The following is a 16,233-nucleotide window of genomic DNA, read 5'->3' on the forward strand; positions in this document are numbered from 1 at the left end:
GTCAAAAGTGTCCTGTTCCAGGTTGGGAGCAATATCGGTGTTGAATCTGGCCAGGAGAGGTACTGTAGTGTTTTTTAGGTGAACCCTACCATCATTCCTTCCTTCCCTGTTTATTCATTTATTTTTTCTCCTTTCTTTCTTTCTTGCCTTCTTTCCTTCATTCTTCGCTTCCATGCTTTCTTCCTTCCTTCTTCATTAATTCACTATCTTTTTCTTTCTTTCTCTGGGTGAGGGAGAGGAGAAGGGAAACAGCTTGATTGGAGAGAGAGAGAGAGAGAGAGAGAGAGAGAGAGAGAGAGAGAGAGAGAGAGAGAGATGCTGGTCAGAAGGAAGGAAGGAGGGAGAAAAGAAAGAAGTAACGAGGCAGAGATGATAATGGTAGGGAGGAGGGGGGAAGAAAGAGTGATAGGAAGAGAAGAAGCGTGGGAGGGAAGAAGGTAGGAGGAAGGGATGGAGGGGAAAATGGAGTGTGAGGATGGGGAGGAAGGAAGGAGAAAAAGACGGAAAGAAGGAACTGAAGAAAGATGGAAGGAAGGAAGGATGAGGGAGGAAGGAGCCGAAGAAAGATGGAGAAAAAGTAGGAAGGAAGGAATGAGGGAAGAAGGAGCCAAAGAAAGAAGGTGGGTGGGAGAGAGGGAAAGGAGGTGCGCTGGAGGGAGGGGCGAGAAGGATGGGAAAAGAGAAAAAGGAAATACTGTAGGAGGGAGGAAGGAGGAGGAAGATAGGGAGTATAATGGAGGAAGGGGAGGGGAGAAGGATGGGGAGGAGGTAGAGGGAAGGGAGGAGGAGGCATGGATTGGGAAGGGGGAGTGTACCTTTTATTTAGGGGGGTGGGGAGCTCTTTGTTATAGGGGAGGTTGTAACAAATTTAGCTGTTCTATAAGTACTAAGAGTCAAAGACAAGGATAGTAAAATAAGCCGCTGCAGGAGGAGGAGAGGGGGGAGGGGAGGAAGAAGGAGGGAGGTGGGATGGAGAGAAGGAAGAGGGGAGAGGGGAAAAATGAGTGATCGTAAAAATGAATGGCCAGAGGAGAACCGTGATGAGAGAGAGAGAGAGAGAGAGAGAGAAATTGAAGACCTTAACCCTATCTTACGACGCCTTTTTTAAAAAGTATTATCGCTTTCTCAAGATTATTATTATTATCCAGCTTAGGAATTCTCGCATATAGACTAGGTAAATAATTAATGCTATCTCTAATCCCTAAGTTCAAAAAGTCTCACATCGTGAAGAAAATCGTCTGGAGATTGCAAAAGCGAAATCGAATGTCGTGCTCTTACTGAATGGGTCAGCCTCTTCACTGTTAACTTCTCTTTTCTTCCACTCCTTACCATCCTCATATGAAGACGATTTTTCTGTATTCTTGCAAACACTGGACGGCTTTACACAACTTCGGAGAGACTTTTAAGAACCATGAGTGTTAGTTATGGCCTTCATGAACCGCTTCACTACGAGGCGTCTCCCCTATATCAAACTGAATCCTCTCTTACAAGGAAAACATGAAAAAAAGAAAAAAATTGGCACATGAGTGAAGAGGTTAATCAGAGTACCTTCAAGCGAGTTTAAGATTTATCTGTTTATTTATCTCTATGTGTGTCTGTCTATCTATCTATCTATCTGTGCATCTCTGTCTGCCAGTCTGTCTATCTATTTTTTATATCTCTGTTACTAAGGTGGTTATCAAAGGCTGTAGCTGACTCCTCCAGTTGAAAGAGGTTCTTCAAAGCTGCATAAATACTCCCGAAGGGAGCAAAGAAAGATGAAAAAGACGTCATCATAGGTAAAGGGTTAAGAAAATAAAAGGAAGGATAACGGTGAGGAAAAGAGGAGGAGGAGGAGAGATTAACGGGTGAAATGATGGAGAGAAGGTGGGAGGAGAGAGGAAAGATGATAAAAGACAAGGGACGAGCGAAGACAAGAATGAGAGAGGTTGGAGAGAAGGAAGAAGGATGTTGAGAGATAAGGAGTGAGATGAAGAGAGTGTGGGAGGAGGGAAAGACTAGAGAAAGTGATGAAGGGGGGAATAGGGAGAGAGAGAGAGAGAGAGAGAGAGAGAGAGAGAGAGGGGGGGGTGGAGGGTAATCTGACGTGATGGGGGAGGTCTGGCATTTTCCTTCCACACCATTAACATACACGGCTTTACCCCCAGCTGGTCCCCAAGCCACAGTATTGAGCAGTGGCGCTGTATTGACTCCTTAGGCGTCGTTATTCACACCCACGACACACCAAGGACATCGCTGATCCCATACCAAGCCGCCCTCCCTCATAGCCCTCCCCTCCGTAATAACCTCCTGAGCCCACCTATAAACTCAATCTTTGGCTTTATTTATTTTTTTTTACCTGACAAAGATCCATAACCTCTCTCAGGTCAGTTGATGACTAGGTGTAGGTAAATTGGAGGTTGAATTTGATTAGTTATCAAGGAGACTCATTTCACCTCATAACTAAGAGTCGCCAATTTCAAAGTAACACCATTTGGCTTGTAAGATACGATAGTGGCTCAATTCAGTCAGATGAAAGCCAACAGGCTCTTATTACTTAACACATCCACATATTTTTAAAAACCTGCTACCCCAGAACCACAAATCATCCCTTCTCTCTTTCCAGAGTTCACCTACACGCTTACCCATCGATAGAAACCACCTCATTATTCATCTCTAAACCTCATACACTCATGCACATTCACATTCACATTCACTTATAAACATTCACCTGTCCCCCTTTTTAACCCAGTGGTGTGTTCTTTTGTTATAATTTCCTACCTTTAGGCTATTTCGTTAAGCTTAAAAAGGATGTTTAGTAGAGAAGGAGTTTATGAAGGCTGTAACTTTTCATCAGTGTGATAAGCTCTTCTGAGCAAAACGATCTGGTTACAGGAATAATGCGAAAAATTGTTGTGTGGTTTGAAGGTGTTAAACTCTGCCAACCAACTTCAAAATTCACTCACATACAGTACATCCAGAAATCACTTATCCACCCACCTGTCTATTTCCAAAAGCCACCTACTTATTCATCTTTAGAGCTCTTTAACTATTTCACCTCAGCCTACCTTTGAGGACCCTACCAACCAACATCAGAGCCCTCCTATCCACTAATTGCCACTGCCTCCGTATTATATCCCTGCCAGTCAGCCTCAGAGCTCTCCTTTCCACTAATTCACATCCAAAGCTCACCCAGGCCTGTATTCTCCTAAGCCTGAGAGCACCTCATCTTTGCTACTATATTTCTGTATTTGGCACAGTAACACCTTCAGTCCATCTGTCCACCCACTCCCCATCTCTCCATTCACCCCTTCCCCATCCATTTCACTCATCCGTGTACACAGTTCCCATCCACACCACCCATCCACAGACCCTCTCTTCATCGATTCTATTTGTCATCCCATCCACACATCCACTCCCCATCCACGCAAAAGTTCCCCCATTCACAGTACTCATCCACCTACCCATTCCCTGTTCACAGTATCCAACCACTCCCCATCCACACCACTCGTCCATCCACCTTACCACTATCCACTGTTGGCAATCATTTTCTGTCCCTCTTCCTCCTCCCTTCCTTCATTCCCTTCTCCTCCCTTTTTCCTCCCTCTCCCCCAGCCCTCCCTCCCTCCTCCTGCCTTTCCTTCCTCTCCTCCAGCCTTCATTCCCTCTCCTCCAGCTTTTCTTCCACCTTCCTCTCTTTCCTTTTCCTCTCTTCTCACTGTCGACGCCCACTAGTCTTACCTCCTCTCCTCCCATCTCTCACCTAGCCAGCCTCCCTTCATCCCTTCCACTTTCCATCGTTCTCTCTCCTCTTCCTTTCTCTTCCTTCCCTATCAACCTCACCCTTTCATAACTTCTTTCCTTCCACCTCGTACATCCTTCCTCCATTCCTGTCAGCCTCTCTCTTCCTTCCTCATCAGCTTCCCTTCTTTTCATCCTCTCTGCCAGCCTCCCTCTCTCCTTTATCGGTTTCGCTCCTTTTCTCTCTCCTTGCCAGCCTCCCTCTCTCCCTTCAGCCCAGTTAGACTCCCCTTTCTCCGACTCCAGCCCTGTTATCCTCCCTCCTTCTCTTCCTCCACCCCTGTTATCCTCTCTCTCTCTCTCTCTCTCTCTCTCTCTCTCTCTCTCCCCAGCCCTGTTAGCCTTCCTCCGTCTCTTCTTCCTTCCCTCCCTTTGAGCGTTCCTCTCTCCCTCCTAACCTTCCTCCCTCCATCCACCCTGGCCTTCCTTCCAACCTCCCTAAATCCATCCATCCCACCCTCCTCTCCTTCCCTTCTCCCTGCCTTTCCCCCTCAGCCTCCCCCCTTTTCTCCGTCGCAGCCTCCCTCTCTCCCTCCATCTTAAGTGTTATTAATCACCCACGTTATCGGTTTTTATCCTTTTTTCCGGGAGGTTCGGTGGTTTATGCTCCATCGTGGTCGCTTAGGATGTGCTGTTGTCCTTCACACAGAAATAACGTGAAGAGGAATCACTTTTGTTTATATTTTGTTTGTTGTTCTTCGTCTGTATCGTGGTTTTGTTTGTTTTTTCTCCGTTTTATCGCGTTTTTTCGTTTTTATCGTGTTTCTCAGTTCTTAGTGCATCAGTTTTTTCTTCGTTTTTATTGTAGCTTTGTTATCGACCGCCTTTTGGCAAGGCGGAACGATACTGTTTATTCCTGCCTCTGTGTGTGTGTGTGTGTGTGTGTGTGTGTGTGTGTGTGTGTGTGTGTGTGTGTGTGTTCATATTGAATCTCATGAACGGCTTGAGCTATCAACATGAATCCTTGAGGGTATCAAGATATGGCCAAAAATCTTGGCCGAGTTCGAGCACTTGGGGTCAAGGTCACCAAGATGGCTACCAAAGATCAACTAGTTTTTATCGCACGCCTTTAGCACCATGATATCTCTTGAACGGCTTCAGCTATCAACATGAAACCTTTAGGGTATCAAGGTACGGCCAAAATCTTGGACTTGGCCAACAGCATATTCCGGTGGGTGATTAGCATTCGGCTCCCGAATGCTTCTATTTCATTTTTTTCATTTTTATCGTGGGGTAACGTGTTTTTCTTTGTTTTGTTTTTTTTCCCTTTTTTCGTGGTGTTTGTCTTTTCTTCGTTTTTATTGTAGTATTGTTTGTTTTCGTTCTTTATTGTGGTTTTACTTTTAGTTATAATCATGGTTTTGTTTGTTTTCTTCATTTTTATCGTGGTTTTGTTTGTTTTTCTCCGTTTTTAGCGTGGTTTTATTTGTATTTTTACTGTGTTTTCGTTTTTATCATGGATTTGTCCGTGTTTTACCTTCGGACTCTCCTTTTGATAGTTCATGCTCCTGTCTTGGTCGCTTAGAATCTATTTTCGTCGTTCACAAGGCTGGTGAGGGACGCCTGCAAGTGGTGGCACCGATATAGCCGGCTCTGCTACCTAAATATACAAACGATCCTTAACTCTTTCTCCTCTGTAGGAAAGAACGTGGGCTGCCCAAATTCAGCCTGCAGTTCCTTCTAATTAATATTCATAAGAGCCTGGGGTTTCAACAACAAATAAACAACAGCTACAACTAACAACTAACCTGGCTTTACTGTTTGACCTTTTTTGTTGGGTGTTGTTATTGTGTGTGTGTGTGTGTGTGTGTGTGTGTGTGTGTGTGTGTGTGTGTGTGTTCTTTTTATGGGGTCTATGCTTTCTGTTTTTAGCTGATTTCGGGTTTCTTTCCAATTACGTAATTTTTTACGTTTTTCAATATTTTTTTCTCTTTTTTTTTAAGATTTATTGCCCAACTGTTTATTTTTCATTTTTGTCGTCTTTGTTTTTATATATATTTTGGTTTTTGTAATTTGGTTTGCAGTTTTCAAACTTGATATTATTTCCATTTCTTATGATTAGTTTTCATTACTTGTGCGTCAGTTTTTTCTTGAATTATTTTTCATTTACTTTATATCTATTTTACCATAAATTTCCTTCACCTTTCTTCCTTTTTTCTTTTTATAATATAATTTTGTTTTTAACGATGTTTCCACGTTCCCACAAAAGTACTTTTTTATTTTATTTTTATTTTTTCATGTTTTGATAACTTTCTGCCCCAGTGAGGACCGCCAAATCCAGTGTGTGTCCCTTTCTGTCATTCACTGTGTCACTGTACCTTTCCAAAGGTCGAGTCTCTCTCTCTCTCTCTCTCTCTCTCTCTCTCTTTGCCATTCCATCGTCCCACCCCTTGTCTGCCTCCACCTCCCCCCTCCCCACTCAGCTGTCATCGTGAATTTAGCAGCGTGTCGTCAGTGGTCGTGCTCCGAGTTATGTCGTGCTGAGGTGGTCGTTACGTCAGTCGTTCTCTTCCATCCTTGGCGACATATTTAGCCCCTTCCACACCGTATACCTTATTTCCTTATTTAACTCTTGACGACACCAAGCGACTTACTGTATTTAGATGGACCTCTCACATCTAAGGATTTATAAGCATTTCCCATTATCTCTTTTTGTACGGTAATGTGTTTGCATTTATTGCCACCAGCTGACATTATTCAACATAGGACAGACCTCTAGTGTGTGTGTTTAGATGGATAGATAGATAGATATGCAGAGATAGGTAGAGGTCTGTGAAAACAGCAAAATGTTGTGGAGTCCTGTCTGCCCTGCAAATTAGAGTACTTTAGATAGATATAGACAGAAAGATTGATAGATAGATACATACACTTTAGATAGATAAAGATAGAAAGAATGAGAGAGAGAGAGAGAGAGAGAGAGAGAGAGAGAGAGAGAGAGAGAGAGAGAGAGAATCTGAAAACAGTGAAATGTTGTGGAGCCCTCTCTGTCCACCAAGTTAGTTAATCCTCTTCTGATAGATGGATAATAGAGAGATAAATAATAGATAGTTAGACAGATAGATGGATTGATAGATAGATTGATGGATAGATGGATAGATAGATAGATATAGTAAGATATCTGTTGAAATTGTAAAATGTTATGGAGTCCTCCCACTCTTCACTCTCGCATGCTCGGTACAACCATTTTTATTTCAGCCAATGCCAGACGTTTTTACTGAGCTAGGAGTGAGTCACAGGAGCCTGAGAGTTAAGATGCCAGCTGAATACAGACCCCCAGCATCATGTCTTGTCCCAGCACCAACATGAACCCGAGTCTTGTCAACGGGTCTGTGTCTCTCTCTGCCAACACAACCTTCTGTATAATTCTCCCATTCACCAACTCGGCCACCCTCTTCACTTTATGCTAATATGAACTTGGGTCTGTACTCTGGCTAGCACAGGAGGCTTCGTAGCTCCTCATCCTAAGCGATTTGTCTTTGTACACCACATATATCATTTTTATATTGGCATAGTTGGCATCAGTAACGGTCAAGAGGATATTGGGATTTTTTTTTTTTTTTTATGTGCAGAGTAAGTCGCTACGAAGAAGTGTCACGAACTAACCAAAGCTCCTTGGGCCCGTATTCTCGGTGGCTAAGGAAGCTCCCAAACTCCCTTTCCTGAGCAACTTATTTTGCTTGTTACACCTTACTGACCATATCCGTGTTACGTAAAGCATTCTAATATCTCCATACTCTGCATTGATAATGTAACCACCCTCTTCCAAAAATAAATCGCTAAGGAAAAGGTGCTAAGGAATGCAACCCTTTGATATTATATTTCCCCCAGAGACAGCTAGTTATGTTTTATCTTTTCTAAATTATTTTATTCAGTATACGTGAAACTTTTAACTTGAGGATTTAGACAGTCTAAGTTAACCCTTTGACTCCTACATTTCCGTCCAAAGGTGTATAAAATTGTACAGACGTAGCTTGAAATAAATAGTATCGTCACGGGACTAAGTAGGTCAGCTGTACACGAGGGAAAAATAGTTCATCAAAAATGTTAAAATCTGTTACGAATAACATTTTCTCCAAGTAACAAAGTAATTGGTTTCTTCAAACGTACGACAGGTTATTTTATTCATCTCTTAGAAACATGCCAGTCACGAGGTCTAAGGCTGTATTTTAAGTGGTCACGGTCACTTCCTAGCACTTCTTTTTTAGCGACTTATGCTGCACACTACGCCTCGATATTCTCCTGTGTTTTGTTGATACAAACTAAGTCGATATGTTAGCGATATAAAAGGCATGCAGGCAAATGTTGCGTCGTAATACGCAAAATAAATCGCTGAGGAGGAGATGCAACAAAGCCTCCTCGGCCACCCACATTTCAACCCGTAAGATGGTATTCACGTCAGCTTAGGTGGCTCTCAAGCACCTCCGTCTTAGTGATTTGTTTTGCATATTACGCCTGGATAATCACGTGTCCGCAGTTTACGCATCCTTGTTGGAAGGACGCAAGTGAAGGTTGAGAGGAGTGGAAGAGAGTTGTTTGAGAGGACTAAAGATTAGGATAAGAGGGAGAAGGATAGAGGAAGGAGTGGATGGAGAGAAGGACTGGAGGAGGAGGCGGCAGAGTTACACAGAGGTCAAGGTGCTTCTTCCGCACAGACCTTACATTGAGAGACGGAAAGACAATATTCTCCAACCAAGGATGGGCCTCGAGGAAGGAAGGGGTTCGTGAAGGGTTTATGCGATAGAATCCCCTAAGTTCGAAGAGTCTGTATTAAGCTGAATAAAATCGTCTGCGGAAGCAGCACTATCATCCACCTGAGGAGCGACTCGGATAAATAAATGGCTGTGTGTGTGTGTGTGTGTGTGTGTGGGTGGGTGGGTGGGTGGGTGTTAATCTGTTTTTATCTATTACACGTCTTATGCCTTTTCTTAGTCACTTAAATGTCCTTTGCAGTTCATAATTACCCGTCTCCTTCCTTTGTCGTATATACACGTAGTTAACCTTTAGAATTACCACTTCCCTCTATGCCGTTATAATTTTCTACCTTATGTCACATGGCTTTTGTTGCCTGGGGCTAAATTGTTTATTCATTCATTCATTCATTCATATATATTTTTTTAAATTTCTCTTTCAGATCGGGACGTGGAGCGACACCCGAGGGCTGGAAACAGTGGCGGTCAAGTACACGAGCCACATGACTGACCGGGTGATGGCTGACAGATCTTACATCGTTACATCCATACTGGTGCGTGTATCCTCCCCCCCCCCACCTTCTCTCTCTCTCTCTCTCTCTCTTTCTGCCGACCTCCAGATTTAAGCGATATTTTAAGTGTCTCGGTATTTTTCTATAACCTGTTTAATGTCCTTTTTAACTCATTTAGGGATTTTGTATGACATTTAATTTTATGTTCCGTTTTCCCTTAGTTTCCTCCTTTTAAATATTTTCACTTTGTGATGCGACTTAGTGCCATTTGGTCTTTGTTACTTGGTGCTGCCTTTTCATTTCTCTCTCTCTCTCTCTCTCTCTCTCTCTCTCTCTCTTCTCTCTCTCTCTCTCAATGAAAAATACGAGTAAGCATGTGGATCCCATTTTCCTTGGGATAATACAGCGGCGCCGTTTTCTCTCATCACAGGAAAAGCCATTCTTGATGCTAAGGAAGGACGGTAACTACACTGGCAATGATCGTTACGAGGGATACGCTAAAGACCTCGCTGACCTCTTGGCATCCTTCCTCGGAATTAACTGTGAGTATATGAGTTTGGGGGCTTGTGCTGGAAAATGGGAAGGCATTAGAGGGTAACGTAGTATTTCTGGGGTATCTGAAGGTAAATTTCTGGGAATGATCCCTACAAGGGCTAAGCTGAAGACCTCTTGACGTCTTTCCTCAGAATTAACTGTGAATACTGTATATGATTTTTGGCCATATGGAGGGGATGGAGAGCGAGAGACTGACGAGGAGGGTGTATGTGAGTGAGATGGATGGGGGATAGGGAGGGGGAGGCCAAGGATGAGGTGGAGGGATGGAGTGGAGAGGTATATGAGAGAGGGAGGGTGTGGACTGGGAGCAGGGTAGTGAAATGGCGGGGTACGGGGCGACATGGAGGCGATTTTTTTGTGGCCATCCCTTACGGGATTAAAGGCGTCTGGCAATAGATAGATGGATATTTGATTTTTCAGTGTATTTTTAGGAGTAAGAAATAAATTTGAGAGGTTAGCGTCTTGATCAATTTATTTCATGAAGTATTTGTGTAAGCATATTTCAGTTCTGCTAACTGTATAGTACTGCATTTTTTGGTGTTGAGGTAAAGAAGTTATTTCTGATTCTTTTAATTTCTGAGAGCAAATGGGTATTTTCTGGCTTCCATCTGACTCAAGTGATCAACTTAAGGTTTTTGCCTTATGTAATGAAGTTACCAAATTAGAGGTAAAGTTTCATAGGTTTACAGCTTCTAAGGTACTTGTGTATTTTCGTATTGTTTTGTTGGACATTGATATTTATGCATTGTTACAGTCGTAGGGAATGATTGCATGGTATGTCGGGGTTGGGGGGGGGGGAGGTCTTGTTGGCTACATGACGCGGTTCAGTTGCTGGGGCCGTTCCGACGTAAAACCGGTTCCACTTGACAGGGAATTGTCAGAACGTCCCTCTTATACACTCACCCTAGCTGCCCTCTAATACGTGTCATGTACCCATAGTTGTTTGGCCCTTAACAGTTATTATACCCCCGGAGTGTTGAGGCGGTCACTGGGGGAGAAAAAAGGAGGGGGGGGGGAAAGTGAGGGGGGAACAGAAGAAGAAATACTAAATAACAAAAATACTCAGCTTTTAAGTGCTTAAATGGAGATGTCAGAGATAAAGAGATAACATGTGTGTTTTAATATTGTCGATGCTGTGGACGCATTTTCTTATTATTATATTCTTGAAAAATACGTACTATTTTGTTCAGCTGAGGAAGTTTCTACCTGTGTAAAGGTTAATTGCCCATCTATCTATCTATAACTACCTGGACGCCATAATCCCGTAAAGGGTGGCCATTTGTCTTTGAGTTGCTTTAAGGGGAGGGGCACTAACCCTACGCCAACCCACTTGTTGACACGTAGGGAACACGTAACGATTGATTATATGGTTACCACCTAACATTGTAAACGGTTTCCTGGCTTACAGGAAACCATTTGGCCTGTCATTCAATGTAAAGACATCTGAAAAAGAAAAAGCGACAGGAACGATGGGAGAAATAGGGGGGAGAAATAGGAAGAGAGGAGGGCAGACACAAAAAGAATGATGCAGGTTAGGAATAAGTAGGCAGCACTACATCAAGTGAGTGGATGATGGTTGCCACAACCTACCACACAAGGTTAATCGTGAGGTATCAATTCTTTGACTGGCAAAATTTCTCTGAGCTGAATAGAATCGTCTTGTGACTGTGCAGAATAAGTGAAAGCATTTATAGATTGTCAAATTGCTATTGAAGGGGACATAAATTTCTTTGTTTTTAGTGGCAGTTACTTTCTTTTTCGTGTAGGAGATGCAGGATATATTTATGGCGCATTAGAAATTCTCTTCACCACAGTCATTGCCCTCACAGTTGATTGTAACCTCAGACTATTTTATTTCTTATAATGACAGGAATATCAGAGGGACAAGTGAATAAATTTGTTTGCAAAAAAAGTCAAAGGCCAAGGTCTGAAATACATGTAAGGGGAATGGTGCTACCTCAGTGGAGGTACGGGCTCTTTGAGTGATCTCGTTTAATAGTGGCTTCTTCTTCCTTGCTCGTGCGGTTTTGTCTCCGTCGCATAGTTATGTTATTGTATACTTGGTGCCCTCTTTCCTATAAATCTGTTACTCACTCGTTTGTGTCCCGCAAGACACATTGCATCGTGTGAAGGTTATTGTATTTTCTGTAGATCACATATTGTTTGCTTATCGAGTTCCTCTTGTTAATGTACTTACCCACAGTTTTTTTTTTTTCTTATTATCCCCAAAATACTATCAATTTGAAGAACAACTTAGGTGCCCAATAATTTATATATGATAATCACATTCTCTTGTTCATGCTGGCTTTTTTATCTGTTAACCTATTCACTCGCGGTCTTTCTTTTTCTTTTTCTTTTTTTTTCAGACACCTTGCGACTCGTGAAGGACAACAACTACGGTGACCAGAATGATGGCCAGTACGGTGGCTGGGACGGCATGGTGGGGGAGCTGGTGAGACAGGTCGGTGTTGCCTTAATTTTTACTTCAGTTACCCTCCACTGGTTTTCTCTTCTCCATTTTCTTTTAACTCATTCTTTCACATGATGTATTTGTAACTTTAAGTCTTACATCACCGGACTAAGTTTATTCAGCTTAGAACTAGTGGGATTATATTGCCGTCATTAACCTCACTTTACAAGAGGTCTCCCAAACGGTGAACCGTCTGGAGAGGGAAAGAGAGACAGACAGACAGACAGACAGACAGAATGAATCCTCTTCCCCCCAGGTTACAGTGTAAATAACGTACAAAAAATTATTCTTGATATGCTGGATTTCTGACCTGTTTTTAAATGAGATTTAAAAAAAATGGCCTTATTTTATATATGATTTATTTTTGTTATAAAATATGCAACCCAATAATCCTCTTTAACAAGGAAGACGAAGCCTCAGTCAAATTAGTCTCTCTCTCTCTCTCTCTCTCTCTCTCTCTCTCTCTCTCTCTCTCTCTCTCTCTCTCTCTCTCTCTCTCTCTCTCTCTCTCTCTCTCTCTCTCTCTCGATACGGGGTCATACAGAATTGACATTGGATGGGTGGATAGATAAACTAATATAGATAGGTGTTTGAATAGATAAACAAATAGATGTATTTACCCTGGGTCCATGTCACAAGCATTAGTTGGCACATTTCTCTTTGATGAGAGGCCCCCAAATCTGATGACTTGAAATGTCTTTATCACTGTATTAATGATAATAAAAAAAAATATGCAAGAAAGAAGGAACCAAAGGCCAGGCGCCCGCAAACCGTTCCTTCCAAGAAAAAAATAAAAATACAGAAGAGAGCCAAATTCAAGATCCGTTCATTTCGAGATGCCTGGACACACTGCGTTTGAAAGACTGGAGATCATAGGAAGTAGGAAATACAGACAGATGGAGACAGTTCCAAAGTTGACCAGTTGCATAAATGAAGGACTGGGAATAACGGTTAACTCTTGCATTAGAGAGTTGGACAGAAAAGGGATGAGAATTTGTTGCTAGACAGGTGCTACGCGCCCGTCGTAGAGGTGGAGGGATGCAAGAAGACAGTTCAGAGGAGCAGCGACCATTGAAGTAGCGTTAGAAAAGAGATAAAGATGCAACAGTGCAGCGAAGAGACAGAGGTTGAAGGGAGCCAGTAAGAGAAGGAGAATTGATGAGACGAAAAGCCTTTGACTCCACCCTATTGAGAAGAGCCGTATGTGGGAAGCCTCCCCACATGTGAGAGTTGTACTCTACACGGGGGCGAATAAAACCCATGTATAAAATCAACAACTGTTCAGGGGTAAAGAAGTTACGGAGTCGGCTTAGCACAACTAATCTCTTGGAAGCAGATTTTACAAGAGATGTAATATAATCTTTCCAAGATAGATCCCGAGTGAATGAAAGCCCAAGCATGTTCAAGGATGATGCAGGGTTGAGCTCGATATTATTAAATATTAGTGGGTACTCCTGTGGAAAATTATTGGGTTAATAGGTGTAAAAACTGAGATTTTGATGCATTAAAAACAACAAGATTATTTTTACCACAGTCAGAGATACGAGCCGAGTCAGACATTAGGTTTGCCATAGCCTCATCCATTGTTTGTTGAAGAAACTGCTGAGATGGACGTTGTGGGAAGCCAATGGAAAGGTGAAGGGTGGAATCATCAGTGTACGAGTGAATAGGGTTAGATGTACAGCTTGGAAGGTCATTGATGAATAAAAGGAAGCGAGTCAGTGATAGGACAGAGCCCTGAGGAACACCATTGTTGATAGATCTAGAAGAACGATGGCCGTCTACAACAGCGGCTATAGAACGACGAGAAAGGAAGCTATAGATGAAGGCACAGATAGAAGGATAGAAACTGTAAGAGGGCAGTTTGGAAATTGAAGGTTTATGCCAGACTCGATCGAAAGCCTTTGAGATATCAAGTGCAATGGCAAAGCTTTCGCCAAAGTCCCGAAAGGAGGATGACCAGGAGTCTGAAAGGTAGGTGAGAAGATCGCCAGTGGAGCATCCCTGACAGAACCCATACTGATGATCAGGATGAAGGTTGTGATAGGAAAGATGCTTTAAAATTTTTCTGTTAAGAATAGACTCGAAAACTTTTGAGAGACAAGATGTTAAAGCAGTTGGCCGATAGAGGATTGGGAATGGTCACCCTTCTTCGTGACTGGCTGAATGAGAGCAAACTTCCAGCAAAAAGGAAAGGTACAAGTTGACAGACAAAGGCAAAAGAGTTTACCTAGGCAAGGTGTAAGCACAGTTCTTGAGAACAACAGGAGGGACTCCATCAGGCCCATATGCCTTGTTAGTATTAAGGCCAGTGATAGCAGAAAATACATCAGCTGAAGAAATTTTAATGTCAGCCATGAGGAAGTCAGGGGGGGGAAGTGATGGAGGAACAGCACCGGAATCGTCTAAGGTGGAATTAGAGGAGAAAGTCTGAGCAAAGAGATCTGCTTTATCAGTAGAAGAAAGAGCTACAGAGCCATCAGAATAGAAAAGAGGAGGGAAGGAAGATGAGGTAAAGTTGTCAGAAAAGTTTTTGGCAAGGTGCCAGAAGGAGCGGGAAGAATTCGAGCTAGAGAGTTGATAGCCTTTAGTACGGATGAAATTATTTTAGCAGAGCGAAGAACTGACTTAGCATGATTCCGAGCAGAAACATAAGCAAGATGTGATTCAGGGAAGGGTTGGTTCTGGTACATTTTATAGGCCCTCTCCTTGTTGCGGACAGCATTAGAACAAGCGTGATTAAACCAAGGCTTTCTTGAATTAGTCAAAGGATATGAGAAAGGAATGTATGCTTCCATGCCCGAGAGAATAACCTCCGTAATGCACAGTGCACACTCAGATGGCTCCCTGCCATGGAAGCAATAATCATTCCAGGGAAAATCAAAGAAGTACTGCCTGAGGGCCTCCCAGTCCGCAACTCCAAAGTGCCACAGTTGATGTTTCTTTGGAGGGTCTGCAGGCTGTACCTGAGCAATAGGACAGGTCAAGGTAATTAGGTTGTGATCGGAGCAGTCCAATGGAGAGGAAAGATTAACAGTGTAAGCGGAGGGATTAGTTGTAAGAAACAGGTCAAGTTTATTGGAGCTCTCGGCAGTCAGGGATACGGGTAGGGTCCTGTACAAGCTGCTGTAGGTCATTAAGGATAGAAAAGATGTTGGTTTGTTCACCAGGTGGATCAGTGAAAGGAGAGGAGAGCCAAAGTTGGTGGTGAACATTGAAATCTCCTAGAATGGAGATTTCAGAGAAAGGAGAAATGGATAGAATGTGTTCCATCGTAGAAGTAAGATAGTCGAAGAATTTTTCATAGTCAGTAGAATCATGAGATATGTAAACAGTGCAGATATATTTAGTCAGAGAATTACAAGAAAACTGGAGCCAGAGAGTAGAGAATTCAGAAGAATCAAGTTCAGGAACACCAGAGCAAGATAAATCAGTGTGTACACATACCCAACAGCCACCTTTGGTTTTTGAAATGAATATCGAGAAAGTAGGAGGAAACAGAGAATGGTTTGCTGTCAATTGCCTCAGACAGCTGAGTCTCAGACAGGAAGAGAAGGTGAGGTTTAGAGGAGGAGAGGTAATGTTCAACTGAGGGAAAGTTAGAGGAATGGCCACGAATGTTGCAGAAATGAAGAAGTGAGTCTGACAGTGGTTCCAGGCATCTCTCTGAGTCGTCACTGGGAGAGGGGCGGATGGTGGGGACATTTATGTTCCCCCCCCTCTGGAGACTCCGAGGCCAGATTTGATTGCGCCATTATTCTTTTTAATTTTGAAAAGGAAGTGTAGTGTGCACTGTGCATGTAGTTTGGTGTTGACAGTTAGAAAACCTGTATTGGAGAGCATGCTGGCCTACTCTCTGTGTTATTGAGACACTGAAAAAGTTCAGCAAAGGGGGATCGTCAGGAACTAGTCCCGAGGGCTGATGAAACGGGAGCACCAGCTCTCCCTGTCATCAACTTTCCATCCACTTTGGGAGTACTGCCCTGCCTGATTGGTGCTACAGTTTACTTCTCAGTACACTTGCTGTGTACTAGGAATTATTAATTTTATACTGTCGTAACCATCATTATGAGGAGTGTACTGTATGATTATTTATACTGTTCGCAAAAATTTCTAAATTACGAATAGTAACGTATTTAGATCATAATCATCATCATCATCGTCCCGCCCTTTTAACACCTGCAGGTGGGGTTAGGTAGGGTAAAGCAAGCCTGGAGTAGAAAATAAT

At 42.8% G+C, this 16,233-nt stretch overlaps 1 protein-coding gene across 1 annotated transcript in view; it reads left to right on the plus strand.

Moving 5' to 3' along the window:
• Positions 1-16,233, plus strand: part of LOC145414185 (glutamate receptor 1-like) — a 337,109-nt gene that overhangs the window by 298,054 nt on the left and 22,822 nt on the right. The window contains exons 9-11 of the mRNA XM_080283792.1: positions 8,912-9,022; positions 9,411-9,522; positions 11,902-11,996. Coding sequence (XP_080139918.1) covers positions 8,912-9,022; positions 9,411-9,522; positions 11,902-11,996 — 318 coding nt within the window. The remainder of the gene's footprint in view (positions 1-8,911; positions 9,023-9,410; positions 9,523-11,901; positions 11,997-16,233) is intronic.

This window comes from Coenobita brevimanus, chromosome 1 (genome assembly GCF_032717465.1).
Source record: "Coenobita brevimanus isolate Jiangsu-jjx chromosome 1, ASM3271746v2, whole genome shotgun sequence".
Taxonomy (NCBI): Eukaryota; Metazoa; Arthropoda; class Malacostraca; order Decapoda; family Coenobitidae; genus Coenobita; species Coenobita brevimanus.